This window comes from Schistocerca piceifrons, chromosome 1, assembly GCF_021461385.2.
Source record: "Schistocerca piceifrons isolate TAMUIC-IGC-003096 chromosome 1, iqSchPice1.1, whole genome shotgun sequence".
NCBI classification, from domain to species: Eukaryota; Metazoa; Arthropoda; class Insecta; order Orthoptera; family Acrididae; genus Schistocerca; species Schistocerca piceifrons.
The window spans coordinates 969,857,037-969,874,320 of NC_060138.1; the positions used below are offsets into that span (position 1 = coordinate 969,857,037).

The 17,284-nt window shown below is 42.4% G+C and overlaps 1 protein-coding gene across 1 annotated transcript in view; it reads right to left on the reverse strand.

Annotated features, from left to right (window-relative positions):
• The window catches only part of LOC124776885 (transcription factor collier), a 491,431-nt gene that overhangs the window by 444,780 nt on the left and 29,367 nt on the right, over positions 1–17,284 (reverse strand). Inside the window, exon 4 of the mRNA XM_047252075.1 lies at positions 7,316–7,371. Within this exon, the coding sequence (XP_047108031.1) occupies positions 7,316–7,371 (56 nt within the window). The remainder of the gene's footprint in view (positions 1–7,315; positions 7,372–17,284) is intronic.

Here is a 17,284-nt window from a genome sequence, read left to right on the forward strand (position 1 = left end):
CTATTTGTTCCTAATTTAGGGCTCTTTAACGACACAACCTCATATTGTCTGACAGTTCAAATAATGTCCCCGCCATTTACGCAAAAGTGATGATTCACCAGGTTCTTATATAGAGAGAGGCGCTTAAATAATCTGGCCCTGGCGTCTTTCCACTAAAAGCGACTGTAGTTACTTTTCTATTCCACTATGGTCTCTGAGTGAATGAACAGATGATTCCGAACCGCTTACTGATTTTACATATGACCAAAACCTCTTAGGGTTTTCACTCAGATCGACTGACAAAATTTTATAATCAAATTCAATGAACTCTTCTTTCGTTGCCCTCCTTACGCTCATTTTCGCTTCCTTCAGCGTTTGTTTGTCAGTTAGGTTTTGATTTCTCTTGAATCTTGCATAAGTTTTGTTCGTTTCGGAACCGTTTCCTAACAAGCCTATTAAACACGGTGGGTCTTTCTCATCACTTAAGACCTTGTTCGTATTTATTAGCACGTAACATTCCTTGTCTGGCGAGGTTGACATTTGATGTACCTCTACTTTTACGACCAAGCCCAACATTTCCAGTCTTCGACGAATAAGTTGCGTGGTGTACACATCTTCGAAAATCACACGCCGGAAAACACATGACCATGTCGCGCTCCGTAACATACTTCCTCCTTGCATCTCTACCATCTCTTTCTTATCTCTTTGACACAAATAATAATAATAGGTCTACAAAATTCTATTTTACATATAACCTCCACAGTCATATACGTTAACGCAATTGCATTTAAGACACAAAATGCACACTACGCAAATAAATGTATCAGTACTGACGTAGAAGGGAAAACATTTCCATTTAGATAGGGACCGATGACCTCTGGAGTTCGGTCCCATAGTCCTTACCACAAATTTACAATTTTTTTTTCCGTGTAGATCTGTGCTAACTTCGAAATGAAACGTATCTGCAAACAGAGCGAAATACCTCCGTTTTAAGAAACCAGATTTTCTTCACAGATAAATTTTAGGGAGACATTAATCTGAAAACTGCTGCGGACACACTATCAAGCGGCTTCTGTCTCAGAGATAAATCGATACGATGAGTTTCCTTTGCAACAGCAGCTTGTTTGCGGATGACAAAGAGTTCTAGGCACTCCCGTAGGCGGTAACGAATTCTCCGGGGTTGTAGGCAACGTAAGGAAGACGGACCTTAAGAAGGTAGTCCCAAGACCACTACACAAAAGAGTAACAAATGAGTAATTTTTACACACATGCCAAGAGTGTGATCAAGGTTTTATGAGTTTTCATATCTCTACCTGCATTCAGTGCGTATCATTTAAAGAGGAAATAAATCAAAGTGTTGAATGACAGTCACTAAGCTGACTGTTTCTTAAAACATCAGAATACTTATGACTGAATGCGAGATTAATATAGGTGTACGTTTCGTCTGCTTCTTTACTAAGAACAATTTCAATCGAAGTTGTTTCTGAAGCTTCCGTAACGAACCTTTCAAAAGAAAGTGCAGTTATATGACATTATAAGACAACTGTGAGATGGTACGAATGTCGACATTACACTTAGCAACAAGTGGTGAATTTACCTCTTTTCAAAAGCCACTTATGACAAATGTCATATACCCAAACTATTCCAACAAAAAGTTCCGTTAAAGTCCTGGAAAGCCACGAAAAAATTTCGTAAAACTGATATTGCCTAGAATTTCAGGATATTCTGATACGACGTTTACTTTTCTTTTCAATCCCAAAGTCGCATGTTATTTAATGTTGGTGAAATATCGCGTATCTTGTGGTCAGTTTAACGCGGAAATATATTAACTGGTAATGTATCGAGGTGCAGTTGCTACAACGTATTCGTATTATACCTTAAATTACACATAGACAGTCTTAGGTCATGAAAGAAATTAGGCTACATCTTTTTGATGGACTTTAGGATCGGAAGACTGAACCGCAAGGCGATTAGTAGCTTCCTACAGCGTATTTATAAACCCGTTCTTTTACATTATTGCCTTTACGTTTTTCAGCTGGACAAAAAAAGAGTAGTTCCCCGTTTGATATAAATTTCAGTCATGCAGTTCAAACAAGTCTTTCACTTTGAGTTTGGTTACTCTACTCCTTGAATGGAATATTCGTGAATACGATTTTATGTAAAATCAGCTTTATTGGACTATAGCTATTACTGCCTTATTGAAAATATTCTATTATTATTAAGAGTACAGAAATAAAGAGAAAGCAACTTTCGGAAAATGTTTCAAATTTTCCTCAAATCTCTAATGAAGTTTTTCTTAAGTATCCTGATTACTTTCATACAATTAAATCTTCCTTAGCAGAACTAGACCTCATGCTGGTCAGTTTGATAACCCATCTGTCCATTTCTTACTCATCATTTGGCTATTAAAATTAGTACAAAAATCCATTGTGTAATTCCTAGGGAGTCTTGTTTTCGTTCCGCTCAAACATTTGATCAAAAAAATGAGACACTGCAGACGTCTGTTATCAACAACGATTGAGTACCTGTCACAATATGTTCTCTCCTAAGATAAAATACTGCTCTTCTATGTGAATGGAAATTTCCTATGTCGGACAGTGACTAGGTCGGCCAGCCGCCCTCAGACGCTGCATGGCGTGGATTCGTCGCGGCACCAACACTGGAGCAGCCCATCAAGACGTACCGCTGGCTCAATCATTAAAACGCCGGAAAACGGGTGGAGGACGGGTTGCGTAGGAGAAGGAGGGTGGGTGAGGACGATGGAGGAGGAGAGGTGCAGGGGGGGGGGGAGGGGGTGCAGGGCAGGGTGCGCGGCGCGTCCGCTGCTCAAGTATTCATTGGCTCCGCGTTTGATTCTCTCACGGTGAGCGCTCTGCCACCTTTCGCAGCAGATCGCTGTAAATATAACATCCTGTGTGGCCACGGTTAAATATAGCGCCGCGTTTTCACACCTCACAAATTATTAATTATCGACCGCAGCAAGAGGCTGCTGTAGCGCACGGCCCGTTGAATTTTTGCCTTAGTTGTAATGTTTCCGACCGCGATATGCCGCCAACTGAAATTTTATAAAATTTTCAACCCGCGGACGTATCTGCTGCCAAATGATTCATCGCGCACATTGCCTAGAATGAGAGCGTACCCGAGAGCCGCTGTTTGGCAAACGAGTCGTGCAACGTTTGCGGTTACCACCGACCGTGAGACGGCCTACATTAGTGAACAGCGAGCTCTCACTTCCTGGGCGTGACCTCGCGCAACGCCCGTCATAGTGCTACGCAGAACTCGCAAGAGGGCATGTAAAAAATTAAAGTGGCGGAGATTCTCACACAGATCTGTTTACTACAAAAGTCAAACAAACACAGTGATATACGTACCCTGAACGGCTAATTGGCTCATATTATTTTGATTGATAACGAATTTATTATTACTCTGTTATTTTGTAATATCGTCAGACTGGCCACCTCATGCCGAAATTCGAGACAGAAACTTCAGGCAAAATGAACAGTTGAAACCTCTGTCATTCATAATTCTATAATAATTATTCCCAAGAGCCCAGGCTGGAAAGTGAGACAAGTGTATTGATAGACAAAATAAAGCCTAGTGCAGTCATTTCTGTACGATTCCGCTTCGGCAGATTGCGAGTCAGTTCTGCCGATCACTTCATCAAGTAGCTTCTCCTTTGTCCTCAAGAGGATGAATGCACTCCGTTTCAGACTTTTCCACCACAAGAAACCCGAAACGGTCAGCGAGAATTGAGACGAGCGCGTTGGCCAGTGAACCTCGGAACTGACCTGTTCGGAGACTGGGGCTGTGAGACAACTGATGTGGTTTGCCCCGGCGACTCAGTTTTTAACAATATTGCAATACTGAACACGGAAAGGTCGGATTTGTGTCCTTCTACGGCAATCAGTTTTGAACTATCAGTAAACAACACCTCCTAACTTTACTGAAAAACTGAGTCCGACGACCTCCAATCAATAAACTGACTCAATACAACAGTACAGATATCTTTACTCATATTTACTGGAACGGTTTCCATTTATTAATTGAAAAAAAAGAGAAATATATACTACTTTTAACGTTGAGGTCACACACACACACACACACACACACACACACACACACACACACAGCGTTCTTTTTCCCTTGCGCTTACACATCTCGAACTAACTGTCGTTTCAAGAGAAACATGTATCCGCAGAAATGATTGTCAACATTATGATACGAAGCTTACCATGAAAAGTGAATCAATATCAGAAAATGACGAAAAACCAGAAGAAGAATGAAAAAGAACAGAAGAAATTAGGCTTTATTACAAACAGGAAAGCAACGTGATAACATTAACAATGAAGGGAGCGCCCCTGATCGAATGAACAATTTTGCTGACAGTGAGGAGTCCTCACACTTCACTGTTATCACGCCAAAACATTTCTGGGCAAGAGCAGCCGTACGTGTCTCAGTTCTGTGTTTGGTGTGTTGCGTTTGTAGTTGTGTAATGTTAATGACAACGGAATACTCCTGCAGTGAGCTGTTGTATTTGTATTGTTCTGAACAAGGTTGCAACGAAAGGGAAGGAGTGTTAGGAAACAACATATTGTTCTGAAGAGTACATATGGACTGAGGAAATCAAAAAATGGTTCAAATGGCTCTGAGTACTATGGGACTTAACATCTGAGGTTATCATTCCCCTAGATTTATAACTACTTAAACCTAACTAACCTAAGGACATCACACACATCCATGCCCGAGGCAGGATTCGAATCTGCGACCGTAGCAGCAGCGCGGTTCCGGACAGAAGCGCCTAGATCCGCTCGGTCACAACGGCCGGCTTAGGAAATCGTAATAGCTTAATCCAGGGGAAGAATAATCGAAGTCTATGTTCTCACTATAAATAACATTAGCGAGAAGTTCGCTGTTTGAACCGGATATTTGTGTGCTGTCTGGAAACAAGTAATGGAAAGTCTTTGGGCGTTTGGGTGATGTCGATGTTGCGGGAAATCTGGTGGTGCTGACAGCTCTCATTTTGTTGCAGTCTATATACGGGTTAGATATTTCTAGTACTGAGGAGGTGTTATTCTCTGTATCTTTTTGTTGTTGTTTAATTGGAAACTGAAACTAACTTGATGCCAGAATAGAGTATGTTCGTATCAAAAGTAACTGCGACGACACTCGTGCTCTTAGCCTATGAGATGTATACTGCGACTTGTAATCGATTGATGATCAACTGTAAGCTTCCATCTGTTTTCACCTCACTGGCCGGACCCTGGTCCGCAGAAAACTTTGTACCATGCGAATCGGCACCAGGAAGAAAGATAAGGGTTTAAAGCCTAGCTGACAATGGCGTTATTAGAGACAGAGCACTAGCTCGTTTGAACAAGAATCGGGCAGGAAATCGACTGTGGTGTTCTAAAATAACCATTTCAGAGAATTCCTTGCTGAGTTAAAAGAAGCTACAGATAACTTCAATCTAGTAGGCTAGTCGGCGGCTTGAGATCCGTTTCTCCCGAAGCCTTGTCGAATACTTTAAGTGCTGGCATTGTAACCGGCCCCTTCAGTTCTTATCTCTTTAGCCACTTCCGTGACGAAAACGAGACATTCTTCGATTGAATCTGACATCAGGTCACGTAAACGTTTCTGTAGTGCACACTGTATGCTTCCAACCATTTTAACGAAAAAAATATGGAGACCCGTTTGGCTCGTTATATCGGGCTGGATATTGTTGTTTGTAGATGACATCATTTGGCCTTTAAAGCTTGATGTTCTCATTTGCCTGACGAACAGTAAATGTAAAGACAAAGAAAAGTTATTTGGCCCCAGTGTTTATTGGTTAGTGATAACAATAAGGACGCACTTCTCAGATGTTTTTTTTTTCAATTGTACACGATGTGTCTCTTAAATGAAGAATTTACGTACCGTGAGAGATTTTATGAAAAAGAAAACTGCTGTTTTCACTGGTGAATTCTTTCTTAAGGTAATTAAAAATGAGGTCCGCAGACATTGGGTTTAAAAGCCGATAATCATTTTTTTAAAAAAGGAAAAAGAAATCCAGAAGGATTTCAGATGTAGTGTTTCTCAAGGATTTTAAAATCTAAATGGGCAAGTATACTATTAGACGCAGGAATATTAGAAAACATGATATAGGAAACAAGTCTACTGAATACTGTTTCGAGAAGAAGAGGTAAGCTAGTGGGCACCTTTGATTAACGAAGTTAATGTGGAAGCAGGTAACGGAGTGGGCAAATAGCAGGGGGCAAGGACGACTGGGCCTGTGGACATAGTTGTGTAATACGGTTTTAAAGACCAAGAGATCGCCACAGGACAAGTGCAGGACGGCATCAAACCAGTCGAAAGATCGATGATTATCAGTAAAAGAAAGGACAAACTTTCTGGATACGTAATGACAAGATGACCTAATGGGTGGCATTAGCAAACATGCATGAACTCCATGGAAGTGCTTTGGAAGAAGTGGGAGATGGAACCTCCAGGCAACAGCGCATGTCACACATATGTATACCATATTACATTTCACGGATCACATCTGTATCGCCCTCACGATTACAGTCAAAAGATACGGAAAATGTGAAAATATCTCACTCTCACAAAAAATAAAATGTTTCAAAAAATTCATCCTTCTAAATTAATGAAGACAGAAAATTGGGGTAGATTTTTACTTATTCAAAATAATCGTCCGAATGTTTAATGTGACCTCGAACGGACACACAGCAAACATTCAAACGAAAGTCAAACTGGTGCCATAATTCAGGGAGCATGTCTGGAGTTACTGAATTGACTGCAGCGCTGTTGTTATACGGCGTTGCAGTTCAACCAGAGGCGCCTGAAGGGGAGGCGCACATATGGAGACTTTTACAAGGTCTCAGTATAAAGTCACGTACCGTGAGATCAGGCTGCATTGGAGGCCAATGGCACAGCACAGGACCCAAACAAACCTTACGGCCGATCCCTCAAACTCTCAACGAAAATCGCACTTCAAAACGCCTTTTGTTGCTGTAATGTCGCCTTCTCAACTCGACGCTCATTGGGTAATGAACGAGCGAAAGAGCTAGCTGCGTCAGGGTGACTCCCAAAGGCAGCCAAATGAACCGACACTTTGCAACTGGCACCTAGATAAACTTTTGGTTTCGATGCTTAAGTTAAAATTCACTCGACATTTCTATCTTCATTTATGTGGGAGATATAGAGTCTAGGAATCGGGTACATCTTTTTGAAACATGCCGTACACTTGTATGTTGCGCTTACAGAGATGCTGGAAGAGGAAGGGTTGTGTGCTGAACCTCGGCAAGCAGAGATAGGGTGTCGTTAGCAGCGAGCAGCGACCTACCTGTTTGGTCACGGAGTCGATGAGCCGCACGTAGATGTCCTGCTCCTGCCGCACGCCTGCAACACACAAGCAAAGCTGTCACAGTCGGGTCGCCGCTTCACACGTCATCAAGAAAAAAGCTTCAGGGCTCGTTCTTTCCGCATCATCGCCCTACGTTTCCCATAACTTCCTGTAAGTATCTAGGGTGATAAAAATGTTTCTCTTTGAGGGCGTTGCTGCAGTGTACATGCAACGTAGGGCGGGTATATAAGTACCGACGTGCAGGCAAGGGATTAGTATGGCACCCGTGTCTACCCGACGCGCGTGCGGTAAATGTAGAAACGCGAACTATCGCGAAGTTATTACGAAATGCACCCATACAGGACCAACGTGCTGTTATTCTTTTCTTCAAACACAGATAGACATCCATCGAAGCACGAGGGATGTGTATGGGCAGCATGTATGTCGAAAACAACCGTTGTGGAATGGTGTACCATGTTCTGTGCTGGTCGCGATTCGACACAAAATGCCATTCGGCCTTGGAGTTATGCCCTCTGAAGTGGGAGACATTCGAACACCCGCCCTATAATCCTGACCTCTTCCCATGCAATTATCACACCTTCGGTCTCTTAAAAAAGACCGACGATTCCTGTCGGACGGCGGATGTGCAGCAGGCAGTTACCAAATTCTTCTCGCAGCAGGACACGATGTTCTAAGAAACGGGTACCCCCAAGCCGGTGCGTCGATGGGACGATTGCCTCAGTGCCCGCGGCGATTTTGCCTGATTGGCACACCGGTTCTCGACGGCACGCATTCGGAGGGACACTTTTTTAACGTCCCTTATGTGAGCACCCACTCCCAGTTCTTTTGTGGGAAGATTTCAACGTCAGACGTAAGGCAGTATGGACCACTGCAATTTATACTGCATGTCTTTCGAGTCTATATTTCTAGGATCATTACAATTTGTATCGCACGACATTTTTTTAAGCAGATGCAATATGCACATCGCTCCTATATCCGTTACAGATATTCCCACAATATTTATTTTGAGACTAATGGCGTTTCTAACTTAAACCTGTATAAATTAATATTTGCATCAAATAGCAGTTATTACGTTACGTTAGATAGTTAATTTTAGTAATTCTGTGTTTGTAGGTCAGCCTTGAACGAAACTATTACCCCTATTTAACTTCAAAAAAACTGTCATAGTAGTCTCACCGTCTGTGGTGACTCCTTGTTCAAATATACAAATTCGCTTTCTTGTAATGAAGTGTACATACACATTTTGCTTGCAGACTACTGCAGTCATAGGACAACCAGGAGAGTCATTAAGTGTGAGTAATGATTTCCCCTTTTTAAGCTCAAAGATGCAACTGTGTAAAAACGAGTACACGTCAAGCGTCTCGGCTTTCCCGTTGTAAGGACAGCAAATTAATATTTGTTTCATTTTTTTATCATTGTCAGAATAAAAGCTTGTGAACGATGATCTCCGAGGACATAATAAGCGGTACTGCCTCTTCGTTCTTTGTAAGCAGTCTCTCATTCCAGTCTGTTTCGAGGACGTAAATCATATTCACCAAGACCTACGCATACCAGCAACCCTATTGTTGTCTATTCTATGGAAATAATCATCCTACGCAGTTGGCCGATTATCTTTCCTTTCGTATTCTTTAGTAAATCATCTCTAAAAAGGTACGGGCGTGTTTTGATTAAAAAAAATACTGTCATGTTATTTTTCCCTGTGTAATTTTCTTAGAATTTTGGGTGTAACTGAGTATAAAAACAGACATTTTCCTTTGGCCTAGAACAGTCGATATTCTTGATGGAGATCACGTATTTTTCGGATATTGGGTGCAAGAATAGATCTGAGCGCAAAAGAATCTCGCTGATCAGCACTTGTTGGGTCGCTATCAGTAGTCAACAGCTAGAGCCGAGTGGCTACTGCGGTACAGCGCGTCTCGCCCTGTAAGTGGTTATCCCGAACAGACACCGCATTATGCCAGCAGTCAGTGTGTGGTTTGGAGGAGGACGGGCGACAGCGAAATCCCGGGGCACGGCGGCTCCCCAGAACGAACTTGTTTTAATCCGTGAGGGGCGGCGGCGGTGACATTTGACGTCACAATGCGCTCCCCGCCGCCTCTGGCATCGGCGCCGGCCAAGCAAGACGGTATTTGCGCCGCCGCCGCCGCCTCGTGGCGCGCGCCGAGGGAGCGTGCGTGTGGGCTGAGGCGCCTGCTGCGGGGTGCAGCGCCGAAAGCTACGCACACATTTATGGCTTCATCCCATAGTGGAGATTGAGTAGAGTTTGCGGAGTGCGAAACCCATTAGAGTACAAATGTCAATGGAGTGAGCATTCGGATGCACAGAACGAGAATTCTGTCCAAAACATCTCCTTCAGTTCAAGTCACGTGATTTTTGGACGGCGCATTTTAGCCCGTATAGCGCTTAGCGTATTTTGAGTGTTATCACTTCGGTGGTACAAATGGATCACCTTCAGAAGTACCGCGAAACGTTGTATACGTGTCTCATAGACGTCTTAACAATTTGATAGCGTACCTGGAACTGAAGTTAGTTTAAAGATGCTAGCAGCAAAAATACTTTGCTTTTATGCCAGAGTGTCATAGCTCAGATTCCACTTTATTTACGCTTTTCTCGGGTACTGGAAGATGTGACATCCAACAATATTTTTCTTCGTTTTCTGTTCACTTATTCTTATTGTCGAATCTGCTTCAACGAATTACGTTACAATGAGACCGTACAGTGCTCCAAAATGCCACAAAAAAAAGAAAAACAATGCATTTGGAACTATGAAATTGCTACAGTAAATATGCTAATCACACTACCAATTTTTCTCTTATTATTTTCAATTTTTGACTGTTTGTTAATCAAATGGTTCAAATGGCTCTGAGCACTATGGGACTTAACAGCTGAGGTCATCAGTCCCCTAGAACTTAAAACTACTTAAACCTAACTAACCTAAGGACATCACACACATCCATGCCCGAGGCAGGATTCGAACCTGCGACCGTAGCGGTCGCGCGGTTCCAGACTGTAGCGCCTAGAACCGCTCGGCTACACCGGCCGGCTTTGTTAATCTTTCGGGAAATTAGAATACAGAAGTCACATAATGTAGGAACTTGCCTCATGCAGAAATACTTAGATACACGCAGTGGTTTGAGAACCTGCGTAAATTACAAGAAATTATTCAGACCGGCACATATAAATTTCATTTGCATATGAACATAGCACGAACATCTATATGATGACTGGCAGTTCACTCAAACATACTTGCAAATTTATCAAGCACATGGTTAAAAGTCACAGAAATTAACTCTACAGTACACGACTTTATAATACCATATTTTGATGTTTTTCGAACATGTAAAGTGCTTCATATAATATAACAGTTACAATTACATATTTGTTGTACATACCTATGAAACGTTATGGTCCCTCTTTCACATACTTCTCTTTAAATCCATAGCAACAAAAATGCTGCACCATAGCTGTTACTAGTGCTCAAACGCATATAAAGCAAGGTGAACATGTGAAACATTCAAGTTTTGGTATTACCCCAAAATACATATAGGCGACGTCTTCCGAAAATCTCGTGACTAGCCCGGTTTCATGTTGAGAACATGAGCGGTAGTCTACGATCACTCCATAAATATATATATGCTCTATGGCAAAACCAGACGACTTCATCCAGGTCCAAACTTTTACGGCCACAAAAACAATGACGTTCATAAAATAACCTATGTTAGAAAAAAAAGTAAACTGGGCGTGCAATAGGGAACAATGAAGCACACAAGGAAATCCCAATTCATGCGTAACTGGATAGACAACAGTGAATGCAAACACCAGTACAGCACAGTCCATCTAGGACAATCTGATGGTGGTGGTTGTTGGGATGTTTAAGGGGGACTAAATAGCTAAGGTCATCAGTCCCCCAGGACAATCTGACATGATACTCGTTAGGGGAGCTGCATTTCATTAACACTCGCAAAAAAAGAAATAAATCTTTTGTTTATTTACTACTTGGATAAGAAAAATAAGGAAAGATGGTTTAGCGAAGCAGAAACAGATGTAATCTGGAGATCGGTTATATAGACGTACAGAAGTGCGATCCACTTACTGATGGAATGAAAGAGCAGTCCACATTTTCAAGAAACAAGCAAAAACTTTTCATCGAAAAGACGTCGTCAAAGAAATAAAGGCAAACGTCTGCGGGGGGGACCGGATGTACTGAATAAACAGCAGCGCACGAGAAACATACAGTTAATATCTCCTGGCCATTAACTAACTTAAGTGGTTAAAAAATTAACATTTATTTTTCTTTCGTTTTACACAAAGATGCATATACTGTAGCACCAAAGCTTTGGAGAGACGTGCTAATAATCACTAACTTCGCGCTCTCCTTTGAACAAAGAAATAAAGCAAAGGAGAAACATCTTAGAGAGACGGTGGTACATCACTACTGCTTATCAAAATAGTTGACACCTTTTCTGTTCGTTAAACAAGCCAAGCTATTCTCTCTCTCTCTCTCTCTCTCTCTCTTTTTTTTTTCAGAAAATCTCTCGGCTTCATGCCAGGTGAATGTGTCCAGTCGAGCATAGCCTGTGAAAGGTCAGTTCTTTATTTCGCACGTTACCATCTCTGAAATACACCAGGATGAGACAGATGAACGGGAAGAGCTCGTGTACACGCATAATTAGTGGATGAGGTTCTCTCGCATCCCTTCCGCCTTGCATCTTAAACTCTACTGGGGTGCGACGGGCCAGTTAAGACAAAAGAACTCTGCTGGCTGCAGCGGAGCAGCAGGTGGCGTGCCAGTGGGCGTCGGCGCTGGCAGCCGACGTCGCCTCTTAAAATTCGCCGCTTCCGACCTTCTGGGGAAACTGGCCGAGCTTCAAGAACGAAAAATTTGCATAGCATCTGAATTGTAAATTTTTTTCCTCTTAATAACAGCATTCGTGTACCCTATAATTAAATAGACGTAGAAACTGCTTATAAATTGCGAAATTAATTGGTTCACCTGTTTCATCTCTGTTCAGTAGTCGCGTAAAACCGAGTAACGTTAAGTAGTTGTAATTCCTTTTACAATTTGACTAGAGGAGTGTAAATCTGTCATCAGCATCTTGAGCATCTCTTACGCCTGCCACCTGGTGACGAGAGCACTTTCTTCGTTGGGTATAAGTTTGTTCAAAGTGCGTCAGATTCGTGTCACGAGATTCGTGGTCACATTTTGTTTCAAATAAGATGAGGTGGAAATAAGTTTCCGTTAACATTATTGTGCATAATTTGCTTATACTGAACAGTCTGATAGAGTGAAGCTAGTTACTTAATGTAACAGAGCACTTGGTCTCCAGTAAAACTACAGAAAACGGCAATTAACACAAAACTAACGTTACAATACCTGCTGAGAAATAATATGTTATTATACAACAGCAGCAAAGGCGACATGATTTAGAAATGCAGCTTCATAGACAAGTACTGGTACTAGCGGGGTTAAGTTCGAAATAAATTAGAACCTTAATTTGAAAATCCAGAAGTTACAAGGGACGTAAAAAGTCAAGAAAGACAATATTAGCAGTATCGGACAGCTTGTTCTCCCTTTTTGGTGCGTACTTTTATTAATGAAGAATTTAGATCTGGTTTCCGACTATAGGTCCTCATACAAATTTACACATTTAAATTTTCTGTAAATGTGTAACGGCATTAGAGAATGATAGTGGCAGGCACTACGATGGTATTTCAGTTCTTTTTAGGTTAGTTTTGGCTCATGAGAACTAATCGTCTCTGTTAGTAACAAATGAGGGGTAATTTATGAGTAGAGCAAGAAAGACACTTGTAACAGTAGCAGTATCGGACAGCTTCTTCTCCCTTTTTGGTGCGTGTTTTTATGAATGGAGAACTTAGATGTGGTTTCCGCCTATAGGTCCTCATAAAAATTTACACATTTAAATTTTCTGTAAATGTGTAACGGCATTAGAGAATGCTAGTGGCAGGCGTTACGATGGTATTTCTGTTGTTTTTAGGTTAGTTTTGGCTCATGAGAACTAATCGTCTCTGTTAGTAACAAATGAGGGATACTTTATGAGTAGAGTATTAAATACTTACTTTATGAGCTCAAATAAAATACCGTACATCTGAATTACTAAGTTACAAACATAAATCACGTCGAAGTTCGTACTGGCACTGACATAAAGTAACGGAACACTCAATTATATGTTATATTTGTGTCCCTTTCCTCTGTCTTCTGTTTCCATGTCTACACGTGACTAGCCGGCAGCTCGTGGTCGTGCGGTAGCGTTCTCGCTTCCCACGCCCGGGTTCCCGGGTTCGATTCCCGGCGGAGTCAGGGATTTTCTCTGCCTCGTGATGGCTGGGTGTTGTGTGATGTCCTTAGGTTAGTTAGGTTTAAGTAGTTCTAAGTTCTAGGGGACTGATGACCATAGATGTTAAGTCCCATAGTGCTCAGAGCCATTTGAACCATTTTACACGTGACTGTCTGCAACTTTCTTGTTCCACTGCTTTTAATTAGCGGAAAGACTGACCGAAAGAATATTTGTAGCGACGTCACTAAGTGCAGTATTCAAGTGACATTCACATAGGAGTAGTATTATTCTTTTTTACTGACATTTCGGTGCAAATGAGCATCATTCTTTTTTTTTTAAATTTAGTAGTATTTATGGCTCTTGTTACTAATTAGATGAAGTACACGGGACTACTGTGTATAAAATAGGAACAAGTAGCTGTAATTGACTATTTCCTCAAGTACACTGCTACGAAGGTATAGCGAAGCAAAGTTTTCGAGTTTGATTCTGTGTTGTATTATGGTTTTGGCTGAGTCGCGTAACGTGTACGTGCCACTTAGTTTGACAACTGTCGTTTTCCTTAACACACGGCGCTGCCATACGGGCACGTCATTTGTCTTCCTGGAAGCGTAAAAGACACGCTTTCCTGTCCGCCGGACAGCGCTATTGTACAACACGGATGTCACAGCGCAGCCCCTCTCGCTAAATGCGACTATTTACCTAATGCATCGCCAAGTAATTTAATGTATTCCAGCCCAACACGAAATTCGAAGCAAAACAAAAGATCCGTTTGCTGGCAAAAGAGGGAAAAACTTGCCGGGCTGTTTTATATTTCACGAGAGGTGCGTTATTTCCAGCGACAGAGACGTCCGACTACAATGGGCTTTATTGTCAAGAATAACGCGTTTTCTTTCGCGTCCTGTGACAAATGATAAGTATGTGCGCGCGGCAAATAATTTGTAAATTAGGAGGGAGGGAGAGGGAGAGAGAGATAGAGAGAGTGCGGCCCAGTTCTTGCGGACAGATGATGCAGGCCGGGTTATTTTTATGGAGTAGTGCCGCGACGGAAGGAAGCGGGAATTATACGCGACGCTGTATTATGCATGTGGCCGCACAAGACCGGCGGCGCGCCGTCCCGCCAGGAGCGGGAATTAGCGTCCCAGACTGCGGCGTCGCGACGCGGGGGCGGCTGCGGTGGCGGCGCCGGCGGGGGCGGGACTTGTGCAAACGCGGATCATCCCCGCGCCGCGTCCGCCCTTCCGCCGCCACCGGCGCTCTTCTAATCATCTCCGGAGCCGGCGTTCTTTTGTTTAAACTCTGAGATGAGCCGTCCGCGGCCTTCCCAGGAGTATTCGCGGCCGCGGCGGCGCGCGCGTCCTCGCACGGCCGTTTAATCTGGCGTGCCCGTGGCGCTGGCGCTGCCGACGCGGCCCCGGCGGACACGGCAGCCGTGCCGGCCACGGCCTGCTGTCGCGCTCTGCTTGCTCGCAGCTGCCCTCCCTTCGTAACGCATCCGTGAACAGCCCGAAGGAACAAGTCAGCAGAGTCGGCGCTGGCCACTAAAGATCCTGTTCGTGCATGTTTTAAAAGAGCACTGGGTCGCATGTCAAAATAGACCTTTCCTTCTGATCCTGTGCTTCACAAACTTCACGAGGCAGTTACCTTCGAACGAGATCATGTATCAGCCAATACCCTAACAAAAAACCTTATTTAAGTTGTATACCAAAACTTTTATGCATACCACCAAGAAGCTGCCAAAATCATTTTTGCCTGTAACTTATTGCGACACCCTCATCGTCTCAGAGACTTCAGAATTTAAAAACAACGTATACAACACGTCCGTAGTTTTAGATGTGTTGCAATTTACAATATCGGAAGTCAAGATTGCTTGATGTGAAATAATTTATTTCACGGGAGGTTTCGACAGTAGCTGTCATCCCCCGATTCCCAGATTTCCCAGAAATATGATTACACATGAGTCTAGTCGACATCTGAGAACATGCTAAAATTATAATAACATAGCTCCACACTGGTTTGTCAAATATAAAAAAGCCTTGCTAAATAAAATACCAGTAGCATGTATAAGGAGTATAAGTTGAAAAACAGGTACATCAGTAAAGAGGATCGACGACGACAACTCAAGGAAACTCACCCCTGTAAGCCTTATATGTGCTGTGGAAAGTTTATTTATCAAGGTTCTTTTTCTTTTTTAAATTTTTTTTACATCTGGCAAAGCAGCGTGGAGCTGTATTATTGTGATTGCAGCATGTTCTCAGTATGTCGACTAGACTGATGTGTAATTACATTTCTAGGATATCTGACAATCTGCGGATGACACCTAGTTACTGTCGAAACTAATTTTGAAATAAACTGCACACGTCAAAAAAAGTTTTGCGTCACCTCGGTTGCGAGAGTTCCGGAACCTGTGCAGAAAATTGGAGTAGAGATCGACATAAACATCATTTCCACCCTTTTTATTGCTCATGAAGACCACTCACTGCATATTGTACCACCATATAGCGAGACCTTCAGAGATGGTGGTCCAGATTGCTGTACACACCGGTACCTTGGATACCTAGTAGCACGTCCTCTTGCTGCATGCCTGTATTCATTGTGGCATACTATCCACAAGTTCATCAAGGCACTGTTGGTCCAGATTGTCCCACTCCTCAACGGCGATTCGGCGTAGATCCCTCAGAGTGGTTGGTGGATCACGTCATTCATAAATATCTAGTTGCCATATACATTCCAGACTGCTTCAGAGTATTCCCTGAATCCAAAAATATATAAAGTACAGCAGTTGCCCCATTTACACTTCCTCGAGCGTCATACAGCATGAATATAACGTGAGATTTTTCATAGTTACCATTTTAAAGATAATTGTGAATAATTACAAATAATGCAGTTCTTCATTAAAAATGGTATTTTTGGACTGTGAACGGTGTAGGAATGTTAAGGTAATGAGCTGAACAAAGAAATAACTGACTGTATGAGACGCTTGTACAGCTTATTTCTAAATATCTTCTTTATATTCAGTTTAGTGTCGGCCATTGAAGTATGCTATGCTCCAAGTTTACACGCTTCATCGTTTTAGTTTACCTTGCAGCCACAGTCGAGAAACTACACTGACTGTTGTAAACTTTGGAGACCGTTTTGTTGAAACGTTTTTTATTTCGTCAAAATCTATTTCCAATGTATTGCCTTCGTGGAATCCAAGAAATTGTTCTTTGACTCGAATTTTTATTTCTGATTGTAACCCTTCGTTCAACTAAAAACTGTCCTAGAGCCCCGGCATTTACTTGTTGATTTTCCAAGACAGAAAACTGGCTTAATACATACGTATATGAGGCTAGTGTCACTCTCATTACAACCCTACTTGGTGTACTGCAGCGCCGTCTGATAAGGTACGGTAGAAGTGACGCGGCAGTATACCCAAAAGTCTTGCATTGAGACAGGAAAATAGTGTATAATGGAATGTAGTGATGATGAGAAGTGATGGTTACAACGACTGGCCCCGCAAGAGAATTGATAGGAAGAGTAAAATTGGTTTGGAGTGATTGTTGGAAAGTAAATAGTTTTCAGAGGGGGTCTTCCAGCGTGTCTGAAACTGAAATACAATCGATGTGTGTTACCAATTTTGACTTACAACACTCATGCATTGAGTTTAAATGGA